Source organism: Apium graveolens, chromosome 7 (assembly GCF_009905375.1).
Source record: "Apium graveolens cultivar Ventura chromosome 7, ASM990537v1, whole genome shotgun sequence".
In the NCBI taxonomy this organism is placed as follows: Eukaryota; Viridiplantae; Streptophyta; class Magnoliopsida; order Apiales; family Apiaceae; genus Apium; species Apium graveolens.
The window spans coordinates 27,103,770-27,129,690 of NC_133653.1; the positions used below are offsets into that span (position 1 = coordinate 27,103,770).

The 25,921-nt window shown below is 35.0% G+C and overlaps 1 protein-coding gene across 1 annotated transcript; it reads right to left on the reverse strand.

Annotated features, from left to right (window-relative positions):
• Window positions 1-21,362: 21,362 nt before the first annotated feature.
• LOC141675173 (transcription factor bHLH94-like) lies at window positions 21,363-24,423 on the reverse strand. The gene is made up of 3 exons (XM_074481887.1): window positions 23,965-24,423; window positions 22,652-23,050; window positions 21,363-21,753 (listed from the first exon to the last, which is right to left on the reverse strand). The coding sequence occupies exons 1-3, from the start codon at window positions 24,367-24,369 to the stop codon at window positions 21,613-21,615; spliced, it is 945 nt and encodes a 314-aa protein (XP_074337988.1). The 5' UTR covers window positions 24,370-24,423; the 3' UTR covers window positions 21,363-21,612.
• Between the last annotated feature and the right edge of the window lie 1,498 nt (window positions 24,424-25,921).

A 25,921-nucleotide genomic window follows, 5' to 3' on the forward strand; every position in this document is an offset into this window, starting at 1 on the left:
GCATACAGGAAGTTCAGGAAGGGAAAGAAGTTTTTCAGGAAAGGCACAAGTTCTGATAAGAAGAATTTCAGAAGATCTGAGGGCAGAGGAGGAAAGTCTGATAGAGGAGATTATACCAATGTCAAATGCTATAACTATGGTGAGAAAGGCCACATATCTCCTGATTGCAAGAAAGTGAAGGGTGACAAAGGCAAGGCTCTTGTCACAAAGAAGAGAAGCTGGACAGACACCTCAGACTCTGAAAGTGAGGAAAACTATACTTTAATGGCAAATGCTGATAAAGAAAGTGCTGAAAGAAGTTCTGAAACTGCTGAAACAAAGGTACCTCAGACTACTTATGCTTTTCATACTGATGATATTAATGAGTTGAGAAGATATCTTAAAACCATGTTTGTTAGTTATAGAGATCAAACTTTAACATGTGAAAGATTAACTTCTGAAAATCTTGCTTTTAAGAAAAGAAATGATTTCTTAGAAAAAGAGTTAGTTATGTTTCATCAAACTCAGAAGGATAGAGATGATGTTTTTTATGTTAGGGATGAAGTGCTAAAAATGAATGAATCTCTAAAAACTGAGTTAGAAAATGAAAGAGAGATTATCAGGACTTGGACTAACTCTGGCAGAACAACTCAAAATTTACTAAGTAGTGAAAATTGGAAAGAGGGCTTAGGTTATGGAGAGGATAAGAATGATAAAGGAACTGTAGAAATTAAGCCTGTTGTTAAGCAAAAGCCAAAGTTAAAACCTGTTAAGTTTGTAACTATAAAGTCTGATAATGAGAAATCAAAAGTTAAAGAGGAATTAACTTCTGACAAACTAAAACTAGAAAAAAACAGCTGAAGTAAACATAGGCTTAATGACTAAGAAGCAGCTTAAGCATAAGATGAAAGATGTGAAGAATGCAAACAAGGTAAAATCACCTAGGAAAAATAGGAATGGAAAGGAAGGTGTGAATAAAAGCAATAATTATAAGCCTGTTCCTGAAGCTCCTAGGAAAACGTGTCATAACTGTGGAAGTTCTAACCATCTGGCTTCCTTTTGCAGGAAGAATAAGAACATAAACTCCTTACCTTCAAAATCAGGAGTTAAGAGTCAGTCTGTTAGATATAAACCACAAAATCCTTGTTTACATTGTGGTAGTTTATGGCATTCCATTTATACTTGTACGAAATATCATAGTTTGTACTATGATTATTATCAAATAAAACCTTCTTTGAAGAAAGTTTCCATTGTTCCTTCTAGTGTAAATTCTGATTCAAAGTCTGATAGTGTAAGTTCTGATAAGAAAAATGTTAACATAAACTCTGATGCTAAATCCGCTGCAAATGTTAACAAACTTGATAAGGCCAAAAGATCCAAGCAAGTATGGGTCCTTAAAACTAATCATTAGTGGTCTTTATGATTGCAGGGCAACAGGAAAAATATTCTAGTTCTGGACAGTGGATGTTCAGGACATATGACTGGAAATAAGGCCCTGCTATCAGACTTTGTGGAGAAAGCTGGCTCAAGTATTTCTTATGGAGATGGCAACATTGGAAAAACATTGGGATATGGCAATATCAATCTTGGGAATTTCATCATTAAAGAAGTAGCTCTGGTCTCAGGACTTAAACACAATCTGCTGAGTATAAGTCAAATCTGTGACAGAGGTTATCATGTTGATTTCTTTGAAGAACACTGTGAAGTTGTGAGTAAATCTAAAGGCAAAGTTGTTCTGAAAGGATACAGGCGTGGTAACATTTATGAAGCTAAGCCTTCAACAAGTACTGATGGTTCTGCAATCTGTCTGATGAGTAGAGCATCAATTGAAGAAAGCTGGAATTGGCACAAGAAACTCTCTCATTTAAATTTCAACAATATAAATGAACTAGTCAAGAAAGATCTTGTGAGAGGACTTCCAAAGTCAGTATTTGCTCCTGATGGCCTTTGTGATCCTTGTCAGAAGGCCAAACAAAGAAAATCTTCATTCAAGAGCAAGACTGAATCATCAATTCTTGAGCCTTATCATCTACTACATGTTGATCTATTTGGTCCAGTGAATGTCATGTCTATTGCAAAGAAGAAATATGCGTTGGTCATAGTGGATGAGTTCACCAGATACACATGGGTGTATTTCTTGCACACAAAAAGTGAAACTGCATCTATCTTGATTGATCATGTCAAACATCTGGATAAATTGGTCAAAGATTCTGTGAAAACCATAAGGAGTGATAATGGCACTGAGTTCAAGAATTTGATAATGGAAGAGTTCTGCAAAAACCATGGAATTAAGCAGGAATTTTCTGCTCCTGGAACTCCACAGCAAAATGGAGTTGTTGAAAGGAAGAATAGAACTCTCATTGAAGCTGCACGTATAATGCTTGAAGAAGCAAAGCTTCCAACCTATTTCTGGGCTGAAGCTGTGCAGATTGCTTATTTTACTCAAAATGCAACACTCATTAACAAGCAAGGAAAAACACCATATGCGATGGTGAAGAAAAAGAAGCCAAATCTGAAGTACTTTCATGTATTTGGATGCAAGTGTTTTGTTCTTAAGACTCATCCTGAACAGCTATCCAAATTTGATCTAAAAACTGATGAAGGAATTTTTGTTGGATATCCAATTTCCACAAAAGCCTTCAGAGTCTATAATTTGAGAATAAGAGTGGTCATGGAATCTATCAATGTCTCCTTTGATGACAAGAAGATTACTGGACTTGAAGATTTTATTGATCATGATCAGCTGAGATTTGAAAATGAAGACTCAAATTCTGATAGTGAAAATCCTGACAATCTAAGTCATGATAATGCCAACTCTGATGGATTAAACTCTGATGTTATTGAAACTGTGGTGACTACGTCAAAGAAAGATGCACCTATGCAGGGGGAGCATACTCAAGATCTTACCACATCTCAAGAAGCATCAGAACATATATCTGGCTCTTCAAGTTCTGATTCGTCAAGTTCTGATAAGCCAAGTTCTAATAGTTCTGAAAATCTAAATTCTGAAGAATCCAACTCAGAGAGCATAGTTTCAGGGGGAGCATCAGAAAATGAAGTTGAAGACAACATGGATCATGGGGGAGCATCCAGTTCTAGAGAAAACCTTCCATCAGCAAGGAAGTGGACTAAATCACATACACCTGATTTGATAATTGGAAATCCTGATGCAGGTGTCAGAACTAGAACAGGTACTTCAAACAAATGTCTTTACAATTCTTTTCTCTCTCAGACTGAGCCAAAGAAAGTGGAAGAAGCTCTTAAAGATGCTGATTGGGTGCAAGCAATGCAGGAAGAGTTAAATGAATTTGAAAGAAACAAAGTGTGGACCCTAATGCCAAGACCAAAGAATAGATTTGTTGTTGGTACAAAGTGGGTATTCAGAAACAAAACTGACAGTGATGTCATAATTACAAGGAATAAGGCAAGGCTGGTTGCAAAAGGATATTCTCAACAGGAGGGAATTGATTATGATGAAACATTTGCATCAGTTGCTAGGTTAGAAGCCATAAGGATATTTTTGGCTTATGCTGCTCACAAAAAGTTTACTATCTTTCAAATGGATGTGAAAAGTGCTTTTCTCAATGGAGAATTGGAGGAGGAAGTATATGTTGAACAACCTCCAGGCTTTGTAAATTCCAAACATCCAGATTATGTCTATAGGATTGATAAAGCACTTTATGGACTTAAGCAAGCTCCCAGAGCATGGTATGAGACTTTAGCTCAGTTTCTTCTGGAAAGTGGATTTAACAGAGGAACTATAGACAAAACACTGTTCTACCTCAACCATGGAAAGAACTTACTTCTGGTCCAGATTTATGTTGATGATATCATTTTTGGGTCTACAAATGATAGACTTTGCAAGAAGTTTGCCAAACTGATGCAGTCAAGGTATCAGATGAGTATGATGGGGGAACTTAGCTATTTTCTAGGCCTTCAAGTCAAGCAGAATGAAGAAGGCACTTTTATTTGTCAAACTAAGTACACCAGAAACTTGCTGAAAAAATTTGGAATGCAAGATTGTTCAAGTGCATCCACTCCCATGGCCACTACAACAAAACTGGATAAGGATACTGGTAAATCAGTAGAAATTACTGATTACAAAGGTATGATTGGCTCTCTACTCTATCTAACTGCTAGTAGACCTGATATCATGTATGCTACCTATCTTTGTGCAAGATTTCAAGCAGATCCAAGAGAACCTCACTTAACAGCTGTAAAAAGAATTTTCAAGTATCTTAAGGGAACAGCTGATCTGGGATTGTGGTATCCCGGAGAATCAGATTTTAAACTAATAAGTTACTCAGATGCAGATTTTGCAGGTTGTAAAATTGACAGGAAAAGCACAAGTGAAAGCTGCCAATTTCTTGGAGGCAGATTGGTTTCTTGGTTTAGCAAGAAACAAAAGTCAATTTCCATATCAACTGCAGAAGCAGAATATATTGCTGCAGGAAGCTGTTGTGTACAGATTCTTTGGATGAAGAATCAGTTACCGGATTATGGGTTAACATATTTCAAAATCCCTATTTACTGTGATAATCAAAGTGCTATTGCTATGACAGGTAATCCAGTTCAACACTCTATGACAAAGCACATCAGCATCAGGTACCACTTCATCAGGGAACATGTGGATGAAGGTACAGTGGAATTGCACTTTGTTCCAACAGATCAACAACTAGCAGATATCTTCACAAAACCATTGTGTGAAGCTACTTTTACAAGATTGGTAAATGAACTTGGAATGGTTTCAGGTTCTTTCTCTAAATCTGCTTAGTTTTGTTCTGATGCATCAGAATTTATGATCAGTATTTACAGAATTTAATCTCTTTGTATATTCTGTGCTTAATTGAAAAATGTGTTTAAGTACTGACTGTTGTCTGATAAATGTTTCTAAACTCTAATAGTGATATGTCTGTTTAGGTAACTATTCAATCATATGAGGATAACTGTGCTAGATGCTGACCTAGTAATCTTCAATAAATAAGGGATCCCATATAAGAAGTAATTATTACTGTGGAAATCTATTGACACAAGTAAATTCTGATAATTGAGCTTAGTTGAGTTTACTTGGTCTATCTTATTACTAAGTCACAAACTAGAATATTGCTTCTCATATGTTAAGTTCTGATGCTAGTAAATCTGTTAAATGTACTAAGTGCTGGTAAACCTCTCTTATCAAAAGAAAAAGAAAATAATCATGGATTAAAATCAGGTACTCCTTTGAGATCTAGAGTAAAAATGTGGAAGGGACGACCCAAGTGCATTGCTGGTATTAAGTAAATATGCATTAGAAAAGCAAAATATTTTCTTGGTGACTTTTCACACTCTATGATTACTGGAGAAATACTCTGATAATAGCATAAATTCTGATAAGCAGTCGTGACTCACTTACACTGAGAAGCCACTGTAAAATGGAATTTAAAAAGATGCACAAAATTAGCACAAAATAGTTGAGGTGGACTCAAGCATAAACTCATTCAACAGTAGGTTTCAGAATAATGACAGCTCTTTAGCAAAGTTTTAATTATGCCTTATTTCTAAGATGTACTGAAGTGAATCAGACTTTACTTCTTGTCTGATATTTAGCTTAATGCACACACTAACCACTCCATATGAATGATGAAAATCACTGTGGTGATCTATGTTGTTTTAGATGAACAGTCATTGTGTCACATTGCACAAATTCTGAGGACAAGTTCTGATTGCATGTTCTGATGATTAAGTTCTGAAGAATATAAATCAGAATTTGTGTGAGGACTTACTAAAATAGACATTCCTTTTTCGAGTTAATAAATTATGTTCTGATGACTGTTAAGTTCTGATATTACAGTCTGATTCTTTACTTGACTTATTTGTGGATAAAATTTGACAACAGTCTCAGTTTAAACCAGAATATGTTGAAGTGGAAGATTAATAGTCACTATAGTTAGGGATAGTGGTACTCGTACATGAACAGTCAACTTTTACTTGCTTCTTGTGCGCATTAAACCATGTTTTCTCTTTCCAATGAATGTTTTTCTTTTTCCAAGTCTTGGGAGACGAGGTAGAATTAATTCTACCTGTCAGCATTAAATTTCTTTGCGTTTCCTGGCATTCTCTTGCCTATATAAGCAACCACTTCACATCAGTCTTCCCATCAAATCTTTTATCACAAACTCACCTTCATAATCTTTATATCAAAAACACCATGGTCAATTACAATATTTTTTTGAACTACGAAACATTCAACATGGAGCTGAGCTGTGCCGATTGGCAGCAGGAATGGCACGTCACTGCCATTCCTGATGAGATATGGGACTCAGTTCCCCAGGAGGTACTCACCCACCTCCTGTTCTTCTACATGGACTACCATCGCCATCTGGAGCGATTGGAGGAGGAAAGGCTGGAAGCTCTCCGCCAGCAAGAGCGAATCATTCGACTCGTTATTCTGTTTGTTGAGAGTAGGAAGAAGAAATTATTTATTTTCTTCTTCCTGTTTTTCTTCATCATCAGCCTTGCCCTGCTTCTTGAGCTAGGACAAAGGCTGTTGACGTTAGGTTTAGCAGCTTAGGGCAATCTTGTAAAGAGTTATGATGTAATTTAAATTTCATGAATGTATTCTCTTGATATATTAATGAAATTTATTTTTATTTCAAGATCTTGTCTCTGAGATATTTTATAATGCATTGATAACTCCTGATACATATTCATATTCTGATGACCATATAAATTCTGTTTTAACTTAAGTTCTGATTTTACTTTATCAGTACTTGCTCATCTGATTTATTATGGTCATTTTCACTCAATTTTTTTTTCAAAATACTGATGTTGCAGTGAAAAATAATTAAATAAGTGGGAACAATTTCAATTTTAAATTAAAACTGATTCACCTTGATTAATGGAATAACTGGGTAAGTGGGACGGTTTTTTCCTTGAAAAACTGCAAGTGGATAAGTAATGATTACTGTTTTCTCGTGCCCATTAACTATTCGTTTTTACTGCATGTCTGACAGGTGTCCAACAGTTACATTCTTTTCCAAAAGTATAAGTAAGACAGAGAGAGGATTTTTTAATCTTTTATTTCCTTTCATACTTTTTCTCTCTATTTGCTTTTACTCTCTTTCTTCTTCTAACGTTGTTTTTTCATATAGACATTCTATCAAACACCTAACAGGCACTTATAAATCTCGATTAATTTCATGGCACCTAAGGATTTAATCATTGATGGAGCTAAATTTGTTCCAAATAACTATGCTGCAATTCTTGATAATGCTGAAGCTCCGTCTGAATTGCATTTTATGCAAGATCTTCTTGCACACAGTGAAATCGGGTATGCATTGACCCAACCTTCAGTCTTCTCAAGCCAACAAGTTCTGACACTTTGGAGGACTGGAAACTTTGATAATGGTGGTCAAACTGGTACTCCTAGTATTGTTTTCGAAGTGGGCGATTCTCCATATGCAGTCACTCCTGGTACAATACGCAAGGCTCTACATCTCCCAGAAGGATGTACTTTTTCAATTCCAGAGGAATCAGCTCTTCAGGAGTTAATGGCCAGTTTGGGGTATGAACAGAGTTTGGCAAAGCTTGGGCAGTTGAAACGGGCTCATATCAGAAGGGAATGGAGCTTCTTCTTCGACTGCATCATTAAAGCTTTTGGGAACAAGTGTTCGAATTTTGATGCCATCCCCATAATGAGTCAGCACATCGGGTATGCCATTATAAACCAAACTCATTTTGATTTTGCAACGGCTATAATAGGTTTTATTGGGGACAGAGGATAGGAATGTTGTTTACTTTGCTAGATTCTGTCAACTTATATATACTTTTTGTACTGATGAACCTCGACTAACCAGTACCTTAACTCCACCTTTCAAAGTTGCAAAACGTTACTTTAATGACCTGGTAAATGCTGACACTAAGAAACAAGTGATTAGACCTTTACAGATTCCTCAGTCTGTAAAACAGATCTTAGTAAATGCTGATCCTGATTCCTATAGATCTGTTTATCCTGATGTTTAACCAAACACCACCTCCCAAATACCACAACAACCATCAGAACATACCACTCATACTACTCAACCAACCCTCAGGCAGTATATCAAATCATATCTCTCCACTTCACAGACAGTTCAACCCTCATCCTCAGCACCTACTGTGAAGCCTTCATCTTCCAAGTCTAAGAGGATAAAGACTGTTCCTCAAACACCTCAAAAGAGAAGGAGGATTGCTTTGAGAGATGAGTCTGACAGTGAGGAACAAGTTTCTACATCAGAACATGTTCTCAAAGAAGCTGAGATAGTGACTTCTCAGAAGGATTCTGGAATTGGGGGATCTAGGCTTCTCAAGAGGCTTAGACGAATGACTGTTCCTGACACTCCCAAGGAATCTAAATCTACAAAGAGATACAAGAAACAGAGGGCAAAAAGGCCAGTTTCAGATGATGAAGAAGCAGCAGCTAAGGAAGGAGATCAGGAATCTCTGATCTCACAAGAAAAGGAATTTGCTAAAGTCACTTCTTCATCAACTCCATCTCAGGAAGCTGTTCCTGACAAGGCCAACACACCATCTGTGTCTCCTGTTCGAACATCTGTATCTTCTATTGTTCCAGGCACAAGTACTGAAATAGATGTTCGGAACCTGGTTGTGCCTGAAGTAATTCTCTTAGAAGCTCCAACAGCAACTAATCCATCAACAACACCTGTTACTGATGCTGCTCAAAATCTAGACTTCTCTTCTACACCTTCTCTGCATCTAGACGCTGATGATCGGAATATAGGTGAGCATCAGGATATGGCTGTTGATCAGAACTTAGAACCAGATCAGCAATTAGAGGATGCTGAAGCCTCCATTGCTACTCACACTGTTGTTTTATCAGAAGATACTGATTCTGTAAGTTCTGATGCTGCAAATGCTGGAGATACTGGTGATGCTGCTCCAAATACAGATGTTGATGAAGCAGGTCCTTCAGGACATGCTCCTCAACAAACTATTCTTAAATCTGAACTTGTTAAGAAGTTTGTTACCAGAGAAGCACCAGTGCCTTGGAGTGAAACTCCTGCAAGACAGGAGTGGACTAAGGAATTGAACTCAGTTTCCTGTGTTCCATCTGCAAAGCATCTGGCTGAGCACTTGACAAAAGCTGATGAAATGTTAAATTCTGATGATTTCAAGACTCAGCTTAGAGTCACTGCATTGAGTACTAAACATCTACAAGGTCTCCATTCAACTACTCATGCAGAGCTACACAAGATTCAGGAAGAATTCATCAAACAGGACCAAATTCAGAAAATTGACAAGAAAAAGTTCTTCCAACCTACCTTTGACAGGATTGCTTATATTGAGAAGACTCAAGAGAAACAACAAGCTCAGATTGATGATATTCTGCAAAATCAAGCTTCTCAGCAATCTCAACTTACTGAAATCCAAGCCTCAGTGGAATTGCTTGTCTCTCTTCTACTACCTGCTGATGCCAAAAAGGGGGAGAAAGTAATTAAGTCCAAATGCAAGACTGACAAGACACTGAAAGGGAAGGATGATGAAAAGGATGATCAAGGAAACTCTGGAATGGGTAGAGGTCATAGTCAAGGTAGAGGTTTCTCATCAAGAAAAGCTGAAATCACAAGTCACAGGACAAGTTCTGATACTGGAAAAAGAATTAGTTCTGCTACTGGTAAAATGATAAGTTCTGATGAACTTTTAGATCTAGATGAAGAAATGTCAAGACAGATATTTCTTCAGGAAAATCCAGGAATGGACTTGGAGAGTTTAATGGAAGAAGAAGCCAGACTTAAATCAGAAAAAGTCATATCTAAATCTGAAGCTTCTAGTAAAAAGACACTTCCAAAACTCAAAGGCATTGTGATAAAAGAAAGGACAAATACTGAAGCAACATTGGTTAAATCACAACCACAGATAGATCCAAGATCCAAGGGTAAAGAAAAGGTTGGTGAACCTATCAAGGTTTATGTGCCTCCTAAGAATGAAGAAATCACTGATGAAAAGGATGATCTTGCTCTGACTTCAAGAAAAGTTCTTAAAACAACCTCTGACATGGCTCAAGTTGTTCAGAGTCAAGAGACAGTAAGTTCTAATATTCCAAAGAAGCAAGTAACCTCTGACATAGCTCAAGTTAACTTGATATCAGAAGTTAGACCAAAGACACTCCCACCAGGATTCACTAAAGCAAAACAGACTCAACCTTTGAAGACTGCTGCAAGTGGTTTTGAAGCAAGAGTAATTACTGGAAAGGAAGCAAGAGATAAAACTGGATTGGGAAGTGCTAATGAAAGAAGAATACAGAACACTAACAATGATCCAACTTCCTTGAGTGAACCAGGTATTGGAGCAACTCCTGAGAAATTGAATAAACTGGAAACTGTACAAATGGTTTGCCATACCTACTTGAAAGAACACATCTTATTGTACTTCATGACAGATGGTAGGGTTTATCATATAAGGCAAAATGCCATTCTATTGAAGAATTTTGAAGAATTGGAGCATGTACTATTCTTACTTCAAGTGGATGACAGATTGACAGGAAGTGCTGCAAACTATTTGAAGGATCAGATTCAGAGACAGAAAAGGCTTTATTCTGTTAAGTCTGACAGCACATATGTTCCAAAGTACAGAGATCACAAGGGTGATATAGTTGAAATGAAGCCCAATACTGCTAAGATTATAACTACCTTTCTGGGTTACAGGGCTGTGGAATTCAATCTTGAGTCTGATAAAGCTTATTTGATCAGACTGGATCAGGATATAAGAAAAGCAAAGATTAATGATCTCAGGGCTGCAATCTTTCAAATTGGTGAAGATAATGCAGAGCTTAAAGATGTTAAAAGGATGATGATTGATGAACTTAGATATGCTGAAAGATGTTTGTTGAAGAACTATCTCAGAACAACTCCTGACATCAGAGAGATCAGAAGATGAAGCCAAGTCAAGATCTACAACTGATTAAATTCTGATATTTGTACAGACTGAAGTTGTTATCAGAAGTTAAATATTGGTAAAGCTTTAAGGACTGTAAGTTATAGTTATCTAGTCTAATTCTCATGCATTTGTACTTAATGTTTTTGACATCATCAAATATCTGTTAAACTTGTATATTATGCTAATTTACAAGTTGGGGGAGATTGTTAGATATATTTGATAATGTCATGGTTAATATGATTTATGTTTAGTTTTCAGATCTTACTTAAACATGATAAATCAGTACTTACTGGAAGTCAGGACTTAAGGATATCAGTACTTATATTATCAGGAGATAATCATCAGAAGATGGATATCAGAACTTAAGTGCTGAAGGATGTTCAGATAAGGACAGTAGCTGATTAAAGGAAAGAAGATCGAGATAAACATAAGAAGAAATATGCATGAAGAAGGAATTCTATGAAGAATAGAATACTTAGAAGAAAAGATATCTGATTGATATATTTTAGGAAGCTGAATTATATTCTATATCAATTAGTGATTATCTTGTAACTGTGTAGTATATAAACACAAACATAGGGTTTACACTATAAGTGTTATTATATTCGAGAAGATTATTCATTGTAACCCTAGCAGCTCTCGTGATATTTGTTCATCACTGAGAGGTAACAGTTCCATATTGTAACAGAGTTTATTGTTTCAATAAAGTTTGTTTTCTGTTACTTGAGATATTAAAGTTCAATTTGATTGTACTTTACACTGTATTCACCCCCTCTATAGTGTGTGTGACCTAACATCCTGCATGACACATATCCAGTCAAGATCCAGTAGAGCTTCATCAATTTTCTTAGGTTCTACTTGAGATAGAAAACATGCATGTAGGCACTCATTAGCAGTTGCACTTCTAGTCCTCACACCAGCAGTAGGATCACTAATAATTATTTCTCAAGTGTGACTTCTATCCCACTTCCTTGTATGAGTTTGTTGACTTGTGCCTTCATTATTTTCTTCATTGTTGGTATAACTGTTGGATCCTTCTTCTCTTTCTCCCCCTGAGTTTGTGCTCTCAAATTCAGGTGTTTTAGATGAGTTTCCATTTTCATGATTTTCCTAGTTGAGTAGTCTCTTAATTTAATATCTGTTGTGCATCAACTTCATCTTCCCCATCAGAATCACTATCAATGTTGAGGTTTTCAAATACCAGGGCTTTAGCTTCATTATCATCAAGGCATTTCATGCCTGGATACTTGTCATCGTCAAATATCACATATGTGCTCTCCATAATCTTCTTTTGATCAATCACATAAACTTTGTAGGTTGTTCTTTTCAGTGAATATCCCAGAAAAATTGCATCAAAAACCTTTGAGTCAAACTTTCCAACATATTTAGAGTTATCTTTCAAAATGTAACACTTGCTTCCAAACACATGGAGATGCTTTACATTAGGCTTTCTCTTAGTCATGATTGAGTAAGGTGACTTTCCATGTGCCTTGTTAATGAGATATATGTTCTGAGTGTAACATGCAGTGTTAACAGCTTCTTCCCAGAAACTTGTTGGCAACTTGGCATTTTGCAGCATTATTCTAACAGCTTCAACCAATGTTCTGTTTTTTCTCTCAACCACTCCATTTTGTTGAGGTGTTCTGGCAGCTAAAAATTCTTGAACAATGCCTTTGCCTTTGCAGAATTCACTCAATGTAGCATTATGAATTTTGTTCCATTGTCACTTCTCAATCTTTTCACATAATTGTAATCTTCAGCCTATTTTTCTATCTTCTTGATATGCTCAATTATGATGTGTGTAGTTTAAACTTTAGAGCACATGAACTCTACCCAAGTGTATCTTGAGAAATTATCCACCATCACAAGTGCAAATTTGTTCCTTGAAATTGATAAGACATTCACTGGTCCAAATAAGTCCATGTGAATAAGTTTCAATGGTGCACTTATAGAATTCACAGTTTTTGACTTGTGACTTGATCTTTTCATTTTTCCTTTCTGAAAAGCTTCACAAACTTCAACTTGAGAACATTCCAGTTTGGGCATGTCTCTTACTAACTCCTTTTTGAACAAGGTGTTAATTGCATTGAAATTCAAGTGAGACAGCTTCTTATGCCATGGCTTGCTTTGTTCTTCTGCTGCCTTGGTGTAGAAGCAACAAATATCATCCTTATTTGTTGAGTCCAAGTCTACAACAAACAGGCTTCCTTTTCTTGCTCCTTTCAGGGCAACTTCACCAGTTTTCTTGCTGATAAAAGTGTATTCTTCTTTGTTGAATAAAATTTCAAAGCCTTTGTCTGCAAATTGGCTAACACTGAAAAGATTCACTTCAAGACCAGCTACTAGTGCTACATCATCAATGACAACATTTTCAGAAATAATCTTGCCATATCCCATTATGAATCCTTTGCTGTTGTCTCCAAAGATCACCAATGGGCCAACTTTCTCCTCAAACTGTGATAACAGGGCCTTATCACCTGTCATATTTCTGGAACATCTACTGTCAATGATCCATATGACTTTCTTCACTTTGCCCTACACACAATGATATTTAGGTGTGTTTAGTGACCCAAGCAGTGTTGGGTACTTTCTTCTTGTTAACTGATTTAGCAGAAGCAGAGTGAGTTGTTTCAGATAAAATAGAGTTTAATGATAGTTGTGCATTTTCTCTATCTGATATAGACCCAATTTTTGTTTCTTTAAGGTCTACTCTCAGTTTGTGACAACTCTTCATCACTTTCAAGTTGCAAGGGATGTAGTCAAACTTGTCACAGAATGAGTAGGGATCATTTGAATCTGCTTCATTGTATTTGCAAGCTCCTTCAGTTGGCTTGCTAACAACCTTTTTACAAAGGTGAGTTAGATGATTTGCAAATCCATATTTTTCACACTTCTTCTAGGAGCATCTACAACATAAGCAAAATTATTTCTTTTGTTTATCCCTATTTTCCCATTTCTATTTTTCTTCTTCTTTCTTGCATCTTCAATCTTTATTTCTTTGACAGGAGTCTTGGTGTTTTGATTGTCCATGAGATTTTCTTCAGCCTTAGAAGATTGAGTCGAGTTTGCATTTTTCTTTTCATTATCCTCATCTGCAATTTCTTGCTTAATAATCAATTCTTCTTCACTGAAGTTTACTTCACAAGCCTTGAACACAGGTGACTCAACCTTTTTCAGCATTGCTGGAACATTTTCATTCTCTGTTGCTTTTCCTTTGTCACTCATGTTTTTCTTTTTGTTGTTCAAGGCATCATAATCAATACCAATAGCAATGTTTGCACATGGTTTGTTTTTCTCATGGTACTGACCAACCAATTCAGATACATTCTTGAAGGACTCCAACTTTACTTCATTCTTCTCCAGTTTTTCCCTTAGCACGGCCTTAATCTCATTTGCAAACTTGAGCTTATTCTTCAGGTACCCATTTTCTTGTTTGAAAGCTTCAAGCTCCACTATCAACAATTTAATTCCTTGTTTTTCATTCTCAAGCTTCTCATTCATGTGTGTCAGTCTGCTCACTTCTTCTTTTGCAGCCACCATGCTTGTATGAATGTGAAATATTTATGTGCTCATCTTTTCAACAGTTTTCTTATATTGATTCACATTTAAATCAGTGATGGTAAGAGTTGGTACCTGTGATTTAGATGAGGATGATTCTCCTTGCTCCAAGACCATGAGTGCATAGTAGTTTCCAAGTTCTTCATCTTCATCATTTTCAGAGTCATCCCAACTTTTACCTTCTGCAATATAAGTTTGGCTTTGCTGTCTCTTCAGAAGAGCTTCGTACTTTGCTTCAAGTTCAAGATAAGCTTTATCTTTCTTTGCCTTCTTGGGTTTCCTGTATTCTGTAGCAAAGTGGCCTAATTCAACACAATTGAAGCACCTTATCGTAGATCTATCAACAGATCCAGTTTTGTAGCCATTCTTGCTATCAGAATTGTACTTCCCTTTTTCCTTCCAGTTGTTATCTTTGTTGAAAGACCGTCCTTCACTCTTGAAGTATCTTGGCTTCTTTACTCTAAGGTTAGAAAATTTTCTAGCCAATAGGCCATTGACTGATCTAGCTCATTCAGTTCTTCAAGAGTGTAGAAATCATCTTTTTCCAATTTCAGAATGACTTGTTCCTGTGAATCATTTATTCTTTGCTCACTTGTTGAGGTAACTGAAATTTGAGATCTTGGTTCATCATTAGATGTTTGGCTTTCATTTACAATTAAAGCACTTGAGCCATCCACAACATGTTCTTGACCAGATCTCAATGTTTGCCTTTGAATCATCTTTAGTTCATATGTTTTGAAAATTCCATATAGAACTTCCAGTGTTATTCTACTCAAGTCTCTCCCTTCCCTGATTGCTGAGATTTTCTGTTCCAAATGATCAGGGAGAGTGAGCAAGAACTTTAGATTCAATTCTTCAGCTTCATAGTATTTGTCATGAAGTTGCAAGTCATTTATCAGCTTATTGAATCTTTCAAACACATCAGTAATACTTTCCTTTGACTTTGCCATAAAACCCTTATACTGTGAAATCAGTATTCTTCTTTGGTTTGACCTAACTTCCTCAGTTCCCTCACAGAGTATCTCAATCTTTTTCCATATTTTCTTGGCAGTGTCACAGTTGACAATATTGTTGTACATCACATTTTCAAGTGACTCAATCAATATTAATTGTAAGCTGCTATCCAGGGAAACTTTCTCTTTTTCAGGGTCAGTACACTCAGAAGGATCTTTTGGAGCATAATGAGCTGGGATAACCATGTCTCCATCTGTAGATTCCTCAACTCTAACCATAGGAATAAAGGGTCCATTCTTGAGGATCTTAATGTAGAGGGGATTGGCCATCCTGATAAACAGCATCATTTTCTTTTTCCAAAGAGTGTAGTTAGCTTTGTCAAAGGTAGGAATTTTGATGCTACTAATTTTCTATGTATTCATTCTTCCAAGATCTTGAATCTGTTTATTTTCAGATTTTTCTCTGATACCACTTGTTAGGAAATGAATAACACACAGAGGGGAGGAGGTGAATGTGTTTTACTGTTTTTGAGCTTTTCTTGAAAGTTTATGGCTGAACAAAGTAAATTAAATCTTGTAGTAAAATGAGTTCATGCAGAGATTAAGCTTGCAGAAAATAAAGAACACAAATCTTCAAAACTCACTTAATTTTATATTAAAATTAAGATTGTTTTGCTACAAAATTTCTAGGCTCTTTGTTGATAAAGAGCTTAACTTCTCCTTGAGAGTGTTACAAGAAATTTTTATCTAAATTGTTGCATCTAACTTAAAGACCAGTGTTAACTTTATAACTTAGTTAACTGTTGGTCTACACAGTGTGCAATAAGACATGCTATTAGCTTTTTTAAACTGTCACTTGTCATTTCTATTTATAGAAAAGTAGATCTTCCATTTCTGACTTAGCATATCTTTAGCATCATGTGATAATTTTAATCTTCCTCTGTCAGTTAATCTTCACCATTGATCTTGCACATTCTTCAAGCTGCTTTTTGTAGACTTGTCAATCCAGCTGGTTGGATTGTTTGTTGATTGTTTATCTTGAATATTGAACTGGTCTGTGATTTTATACTTTGAGATTTTACCTCGAGATCTCTAATTTAGGTCTATAGAACACTTGAAACCTCGATAAGTATATTGACTTATCGAGATCTCTAGTACTCTATATTTAGTTTGGCTTGTAGAGGTCTTCCGTTTCCTATAAGAGAATTTTGGCTTGTCGAGATCTCTAGTCTTCACATCTTCACTTTGAATTATCGATAACTCTTAGTTATCTAATAGCTTCTTGACTTGTCGATATCTCAGAGTTCTCTAGTGAAACTTGACTTATCGATAACTCTGAGTTCTCTAGTGAATAAATTACTTGTCGATATCTCCAATCTTCACATCTTCAATTTGCCTGTCGATATCTCTGATTTCCCTGTAAGCTTTCTGAGTTCTCTATAAGCCATTCTAGAGTTCTCGAATGACTTCTCTATAACATTAAATTTGTGACTTGTAGAGATCTTGACTTAGAGTATTTTTCCTACAACAGTTTTATCCAACTCCAAGCTTCTTCATAATTCTTCTGAAGCATGATCTTCTTGATCTTCTTCCAGATAGAATTCTTAGGCTTGATACTGTTTATAGAAAAAGGTTCAAGTCTGCTCCTTTGACATTTTTACAGACTTTAAATGTTACAAGTACAAAATATAAATTAAGATAATATTACAACTTACTTAGGATTGACAAAATGACTTAGTCTTGTTTAGATACAGGTATGTTTTGCACAACAATCTCTCCCAATGATGAGAAGATTGCTTAACACACATTCATGCATGTTAACAAGACTAACCACAAGCTTAACAGATTATGAAAAGTAACAGTTCATTATTCTCCCTAGATCAGATGTCCATTTGGCTATGCTTCACACTTTGACCAGGACCACTAATGATATTGTTATCTTCAGTAATCTTTGACATCATCACTTATATATTACATGTTTTGACTTTAGTATCACCATACCTATGATCAATGAGATGTGATCATCAGTCAACAAATATACTAATCTTAATCCATTATTATTGTCCCATATAATAATACTCGAATATGGACCTTTAGGAATATTGGTACTATTCTCATAATCTCATTTCTAAGTTACGTACAGAGAGATATAGAATTGCATATCATATTTCAAGGACATTTATTAATCTAACATTTATACCGCGGTAAATTAAGAATTAATAAATCATAAAAGAAATAATCGATAGAACATAAAATATTAATAATCCAAATATCTTAAACTAAAATATCATAGTGTTGTCTCTGTGTCACAAACACTAACAGTCATCAACATTCTCTGAACCCCCATTATTTCCTGAAAGATATTCTTCTGTAATATCTTTAAGCACTACTTTCTGTTCTCAGGTTGTTCCTTTGTAAACTCAAAATCGGCTGCAAGTTTATCCTTATACGATTCATTCCCATTAAAAGTAACATATTTATTCATAAGGACCTTCTTCGTCAGTTCATCCTGAAAATGGTAATCCATATCACCTGAGTCATAACCAATGAAGATACACTTCTTTGCTTTCAGATCAACCTTATCCCTGTCAGAATTTTTAACACGCACATAAGAAACATAAGCAAAAACTCGCAAGCGTGAAAGATTTACCTCCCTTTTCTCCCACTCTTCTTCATGAATCATGGACCCCAAAGGACATGAAAGTCCTCTATATATGAGATACGTCGTTGTGCTAACTACATATGCCCGATAAGTCTTTGGCAACCCTGCATGTAATCTCATACTCTTGGCCCTTTCATTCAAGGTTCTATTCATGTGGCAACACCATTCCATTGTGATTTCTCTGGAATAATTTAAATCATTCTAATCCTAAATTTTGCGTAATAGTTTCTAAACTCATCACTACTGTATTTACCACCATTACCTGACATCAAACTCTTCAACTTCAAACTAGTTTGATTTTTAACTTTAGTCTCCCGCTTCTTGAAAGTAGCGAGCATATATGATTTATTTTTTAAAAAAATAAACTCATACCTTTCTAGTAAAATCATCAATGAAATTAACATAGTAGCGAGATCCAGCCAATGACACAACTGTTGTTGGACCATATACATCTATATGAACTAGCTCTAACTTCTTCGTTTTGGGGGTTCTCCATGATTTTGTAAAAATAACGCCTTCCTGCTTTTCAAGAACATATGGCTCACATAACCCAACTTTCACATTCTTCAGCTCTGCAATTTTCCCATTCGCTTCATATTCTTTTCACTCATATGATCAAGCCTTTCGTGTCACAAAGTTGAAGACCCAATCTCATTAACAATTGCATTTGCTTCATAACTAGATTGTTCAGCAATATACAAAGTTCTTTTTTTTCTCTCCAGAAGAAATAACTAGATTCCCTTTTGTAACCCTGCACCGTCTGTCTCAGAAAATAACTCGACACCTTTCCTTATATAACTGACCCGCAGATAGTAGTATTTTTTCAGTCCAGGAATGTACCTTACATCTTTCAACGTCCAGCTAGTCCCCAAAGAGTTTCTGAGATTAATATCTCCCATGCCCGCAATATCCAAAGTCTCATCATCAACAAGACAAACTTTACCAAAATTTCCAACTTTGAAATTAAAATCAAATTCTTGCAAGGGATAGTATGAAATGATGCACCAAAATCCATAAGACATGATTCAACTGAACATTCAATACACCAAATTAAAGTATTGACATCCACCGCTTCTTCAATTACATTAGTTGAATTATCCTCTTTACTCTTTTCTTTATGAGCTGCAGGAGTCGTGTACTGATTTCTGAAGTGGCCTTTTTTTTGAAAATTTCAACAAATAGTATCTTTGCGACCTTTGGATTGTCCTTTCTTTTGTGACTTCGATCTGCCACGCCCCTTATTCTGCCCCCTTTCGGACTTTCTGCCTCTACTCTCAACACTCAACAAGGAACCTGACGACTCTCCTGAGTTTTTCCTACGAATATCTTCGCAAGAATTGAATCTCGAACTTCATCAAAAGTAATCTTATCGCTCCCAGATGAATTACTTATAGCATTGACAAATCCTGATCAACTGTCTGGTAATAAGGATGGAAACAACAATGCTTGTACGTTATAATCGAATTAATTTCCACCGACGCCAATCTTGCTAAGATAGGATTAAATTCTTTCACATGATCAGCAACACAATCACCTTCATTCAATCTCGTGACAACAAACAAGCAAATCAAATATACCTTATTTGAAACAGACAGTTTCTCATACATATTTGACAAAGTCTTCATCAAACTATAATTTATCATTTCTTTGACGATATTGTAAGCAACATTCTTCACCAAAGTCAACCTGACAACCTCGAGAGTTTGCTTGTCAAATAGATTTCATGATTTCTCATCCATTGAATCTGGCTTCTTCTCTTCCAGCGGTTCGTATAGTTTTTATGATATAAATAATTTTCGATCTGCATCTTCCAAAAGTCATAATCTTGTCATTAAATTTATCGATGTTTATATTATCGTCAACTGCCATCACTCACACTATCCTATAAAACTTAGGCTCTAATACCAATTGTTGATTATACAACAACGAAACTAAGAGCCAAAACGAATAAATAAGAAAAAGAAAGTGAACGATAATTACGCAAGACAAAGATTTACGTTGTTCAGAAATTATTACTTCATAAATCGCATCAATTTTGCATTGATCTCTCACCATTGTATTATGTTATAATTTTACAGTTACAATAATTATAAGAGAAGAAACCGTGTGTAAACAAATTAACGTCCAAATTTAAAAAGTATATAATTCATAAATTAATCTAAACTTAAATAATCTATTTTTATAGACTTAATTAATTATACTCCACGAACCCAGCATAGACCTAATCCGCTAATAAACACCTTAGATTTGTTTGAACTAAACACCTTAGATTTGTTTGATTGATGTCACAGTACTAAAGTAGTGTATTGTGTAGGTTAATCTAGACTCTGCAATTTCCTCGATCTGCAGCATATTTACCAAAAGCATCATCTTAATTATTACAGAGATTCATCTACTAGTTTGTGTCTTTTTACTTGGAAATATAATAAAGAATTGGTAGGGATTGACTGCTATCCATTTTTGACCGATAACGATTTTCTTGAAAGGTGCTCGAGATATTAAAAGAAAATGGCAATGTTGCAGCATGCAGATCCCACTCATCATTTGATTAGGATTTATACATTGTTTTACACTGTTTAATTTTCAAATCATGATTTTTCCTGTCACTGTGACAACCTCTTTTAGTTGTGCCTATGATTTGATAGGGATTTTAGACTGTAACTGGATTGGAATTTATTAATCCTAAGAATCTAATTTGACGATTTCTAATTAATGGGACAGTGATGTGTACTGGGATCCGATTAATCAACTGTCTCAAACGTCCAGTGAAATCATATTAAGACATAAATCGATGACTTTCAAATATTCATATCAAAAACTTTATCATATTGTATAATATTGAACGATACCATAAGTTGCAATAATCACTTATTCAAGCCCGGATGCAATAATTAAATGAATTAGAAGCAAGTCCAACAATATGCTAGTAAATGCCTTATAAAATTATTGTGTACTAGTGATTTAAGATAAATTTATTGTACATCAACTCCAACAATATGTCATATAGGCAATAAAGTAATAATATATTTGAATTATAATGAGGAGGGAAAGTAAATGATAAGAGTAGAGAAATATGTAAAAAGGAAGGAAAATAACTTTTTAATTGAAATAAATGAGATAGTGCATACTTAGTGGTGCCTTAAAAATGAGGCACATGATGAATTTCCTAGTATTTTAAGATACTATTAGGATATTGTTGAAGCACTATTTTAATCAAATTACCTCAAATTTTAATTTACGACAAATTTTTAGGGTATTCTTGGATTTGCTCTAATGATTAGTGCACTGTACACGGATGAGAAAGAAAGATTAACGTCACTAAAGAATTACCAACCAAAGCTTAAATAAGCATGGTTATGACTAATGTTGTAGAAACAAGAAACAAGGAGCTAGCAAAAGATGAGCATATTCAAAAGGATCAAACGTACAGAAGTTTGGCCTGGGGGTTGGCATTATAGAAACAATAATTCCATGTCATGATATTTTTATATATATAGGGTTATGGGCAGGATGGGCAGGTAGGTAGGTTTGATACAGAGCTACAGACTAGGTGGCAAAATCATCAGCATAAGGCAATCCTACAACAACTTCTTCTTCTTCTTCTTCTTCTTGTTCTATAATTCTCAGAATCTGGTGAGTTGCTCCTCCTATGTCATCTGCTGATTTCATTGGGCATCCTTCTTCCATCTGCACATTTTTTTATAAAATAGCCTCACTATTAATCCAATTTTCTTTACCAAGTTCATAAAATTAAAATAAACGACAACCACTATATACTGACTTTGTTAAAAAGAGAACATTTCCAATCGTACGATTAAATATATCATATTACTTATTTATCACCGAATGAATAGATGTGTACGTGAATATTTAACTTACTTGATGACAATTCAAACATCTAATATCTTATTATATTATATACAAATGTGTATGATAAATATTTTAGAAATACTTGCAAAACATATATATTTGCATTTTTGATTCTAGTAGACTAGGGTCATTTACAAAAAGCATATATGACTCTGTATCTCAACAACTATGACATATATAACAAATGTAAACCATAGTACTCTTTCGTCCTCATATTTATCAACCCCAATAATTTTAGGATACCAAAGCATTCTTGTTACTTTCTTTTGTAGTCTTATGTATAACATTTATATTCATATGGTACATTCCCAAACCCCCCTCCAAATATGGTCCTCAGTAATTTGTACAATACTCACTCTTATTGGGAACCTATATCAAAAGTCTGTGTTTATATGCATATCTTTTTTAAGTTCATTTCAATAGGGTTTTGGATTTGGACAATAGACTAAACTAGCTACACTATGGTAGTACTATTTAAACTTTGCAAATTATCTTTTCTTTCTGATTCTTGGACACTACGATAAATCTCAGGTAAATTACAAGGTGAAAAAATAATATAAAAAAATGGAAACTGTACATGTTATTCAGAACTTTTAGCACAATAATTCAAAGAAAAAGATGAGTCGTACCACATGAATAAAGCAGATTCTTGCATTCTCTATAGTCATTATCATCTGTAAAAAAAATTGCATGAAATTACTGTACACATGCATACCTTGGTACTGATAGAGTAGAGAACCATTGGTTCCAGAGTGGTAACATTGAGGTGCAGTATGGTCATGTAAACAGCCTGGAAACCACCGATTAATTTCGACAGCTGCCGGAGTCTTCGTCGCGATAAAACCCGAATATTTGCGTGTGTTTCGACCAGTGTGACCTCAATGTCTGCAATTGCACCATTAGTCTTGCTACAAGTATAGTGTTTGTTAGGGGTCTGTGAGGTGATGAATTGCGGAAATGTGAAGAATTTCGCAAATGGCGTTGCTTCGACAGGGTCTAATTTTTCGCCTGATTCTTGTAATTGTAGGAATTTTTGAGCTTCAAGAGATTGTAAAATGTGCTCAAGTTCTTTCACAAAATCAATTGCACCACCCACAATAGAAGCCTGATCACCCTGCAAAATCATAAATATTAAATTTAAAGTACAGTTTTAGTTTCTTGAAGTACCCAAACTTGATTAAAATTTAAAACTATGGGCCTGTGTTCAGGTTTGTGTCTGAGTCTGAGTGTCTGTTGAAATTTGCTTTTTTTTTTCCTTCTTTCTACTTTTCTTCTCAAAAAAATTGTAAAAGGAGCTGGAGTGTGTATAGAGAGGGTCAACGGGTTAGTAGCTAGTTCTGACCTCGAATTTTAAAGTTTGTAAAGCAGAAATAAGTACTCAGTGCATGGGCTTAAGATCCGGAAAAAAGTTAGTAAAAATTACAGCTTTTTTGGTTGTAGATTTCAAAATAGGAAAAACCTCCTACTCAAAAGCAAGATAATTAGTGGCACTAATATGAAATTTTCATAAGTTAATTAAGGTGTTTAAGATATAATTGTCATTATTGGAAGAACAGTTTGACCACCATAGAATTATAGAATGCATATGTAGTGTACTACTTAGGTTGAGGTCAGACTCACCATACATATGACCCCACTTATCCATGATTAAGAAAAATTTATCTACTTAATATATGGACCTAATCAAGAACATACAGAAACTCTTGTCCATAATTGGATTCCTGAAATTTGTAATTTAACCAATATCCTACCAAATTAACTTGAAATTACCAAAACATAATACTGTAGCAAAAGTAGCAAAAGTAATGAACCTGTCAATTCTAATTTACAAGTTGATGGATTAAGAAAAAATTTCACACAGAGTTGCAAGACTAACATAAATAGCGAATTTTTTCAAGAATTTGTTTATTTTTGCTTAAACTTGAACGCTCAACCTCTTATTATAACGAAGAGGATGATTAGATAAACATTATGGATTGAAATTTAGAGTTCTTAATTGAGTTTAACAAGTAAGAAAGACAAACATACCCTTTGAACATAAGAGTCAGGCATGAGAGAACGCAACACAGCAAGATGTTCATTCATTTGTTTCCTCCTATTTCTCTCCACAGTAATGTGAGTCATTCTCTGAGTCTCTGCTTCTTCCTTGTTCTTGCATACTTTCGGTCTTCTCCTCCTCTTCTTCCTTCCTTGCACCTCTAGCCTCCGTTGTTCTTCGCTACCATTTTCGGGTTTTATCGATAAATTCATGGAACAAGAAGAGGTGTAAGGACAATTAGTAGTAGTAACAGCAGGTGCAGCTAAGTGAGCATTGTCTTGTAAATTACAAGTAGTTGTATCTGAAGACACATTGTAGTTGTATGGAATAGCAGAGATTGTGTCATAGATGATAAAGTCTAATAGTTCACTTGAAGAAAGTGTTTCCATGGCCATTTCTCTTTTGTTATCTTCTTAATGCAACTTCAGCTCAGCCTTGCCTACTTTTTAGTTTTTATAGCCTATTTAATATTATTTTATTATTACTTTTTTTTTTTGCTTTTTTACTTTATTATCACATTAGTCAATTTGCAGGGTAAGAATGCAATTGCAAACAAACTTGGTTACTCACAGGACAAGGAAAACTGAATTATATTCTCCCTCTCCTTTTCATTACAAGTCACTTTCATATTTTTTTTTACCCTTTTACTGCTGTTATTCTCTGCCTGCTTTTTTACCTTTCAGAATTTTGTGTCCAACCATCTTAAGATTTGTCCACACTGGATTCATATCATACATAACATACGCATGCGATAATTAAATTGTAGCAGTGACATCATTCGAATTCTATCCTTGCTTATGAAATTGTAAGTTTGACGATATTTGATTAATTTTGCACGCTTCGTGTTAGTGTAACGATTAAAAATATTGAACCAGTTCATAACTGACAAGTGACATTTGAGAACCATTTTGGAAACAAATTTCGGGTCATAACAGTAGTGATTCAGTTCTCCTGCATTGAGTACTAGCTCAATTCGATCTACCGAACTGAACAGAATATCAAGTAAAACCAAGTAGTTTCCTAGTTTTACCCAGTTCAAATCTGAATCTTGGAGAATGGTAATATAAAAATAACACAATACGTATTGTAGTAAGTAAAAGGAATAACCAGCTGTTGTAAATAAAGAAATGCACACATTTTCAGGTACGAAGAGCTTTCATCTGTTCTTTTATCGTATCTCTCAAGAAAAAAGCAAATTACCTTTATATATTACTGTCCTCTCACGTGCACCATTTTATACAGTCCATCATGTAGCTAAACCTTTATATTTTATAATTACTTAATCTCACTGTTTTTTACTGTTTCTCGTTTTTGTTTTCCTATCAAAATTTTCTTAGAGGCTATCAAGCACACTGCCATTGTCTCTCAGGGAAAACTGTGGTGGACCGTAACCTATATTATAAACCACATAACAAGCTGTGCAAAAAGCTTTTCAGAATTTGAGTTGGAGTTAGCAATTAGATAAGAAGAATTGACTGGCACATATTTCACTAATGTTATCATTTTGTAACTTCAAATTCAACACTTATATTAGTCCTTCCAAGACGGAGTTTTGAAATACAATAAATCATAATTTCGATCATTTCTCTTTCGTTAACTGTACGATAAGTCACAATTTTGATTATTACTCTCTCGTTATGATTCTAGATATTAGATAGTAAAACTGAAAAAATCTCCATGCAATTTAACATGCAAACAATTATTATATAGGTAAAAAATAATGAAGTTATTGAAAATGCATGCACTTGCATTGCACCCCATGAGAATATAAAAGTTAAATGAGGTGGGCTAATTTCTTAACTTTTAACTCTCAATGCAATTTTAAAAGATTTTTTTTTAGAGACTTGACAAGACGTAAAATCAAGAACAATTTAATGCCTTGGAGACAAAACACACCAGGGATAAACATGGGGCTACTAAGAATATAAAGGTTTTCTGTATGATCAG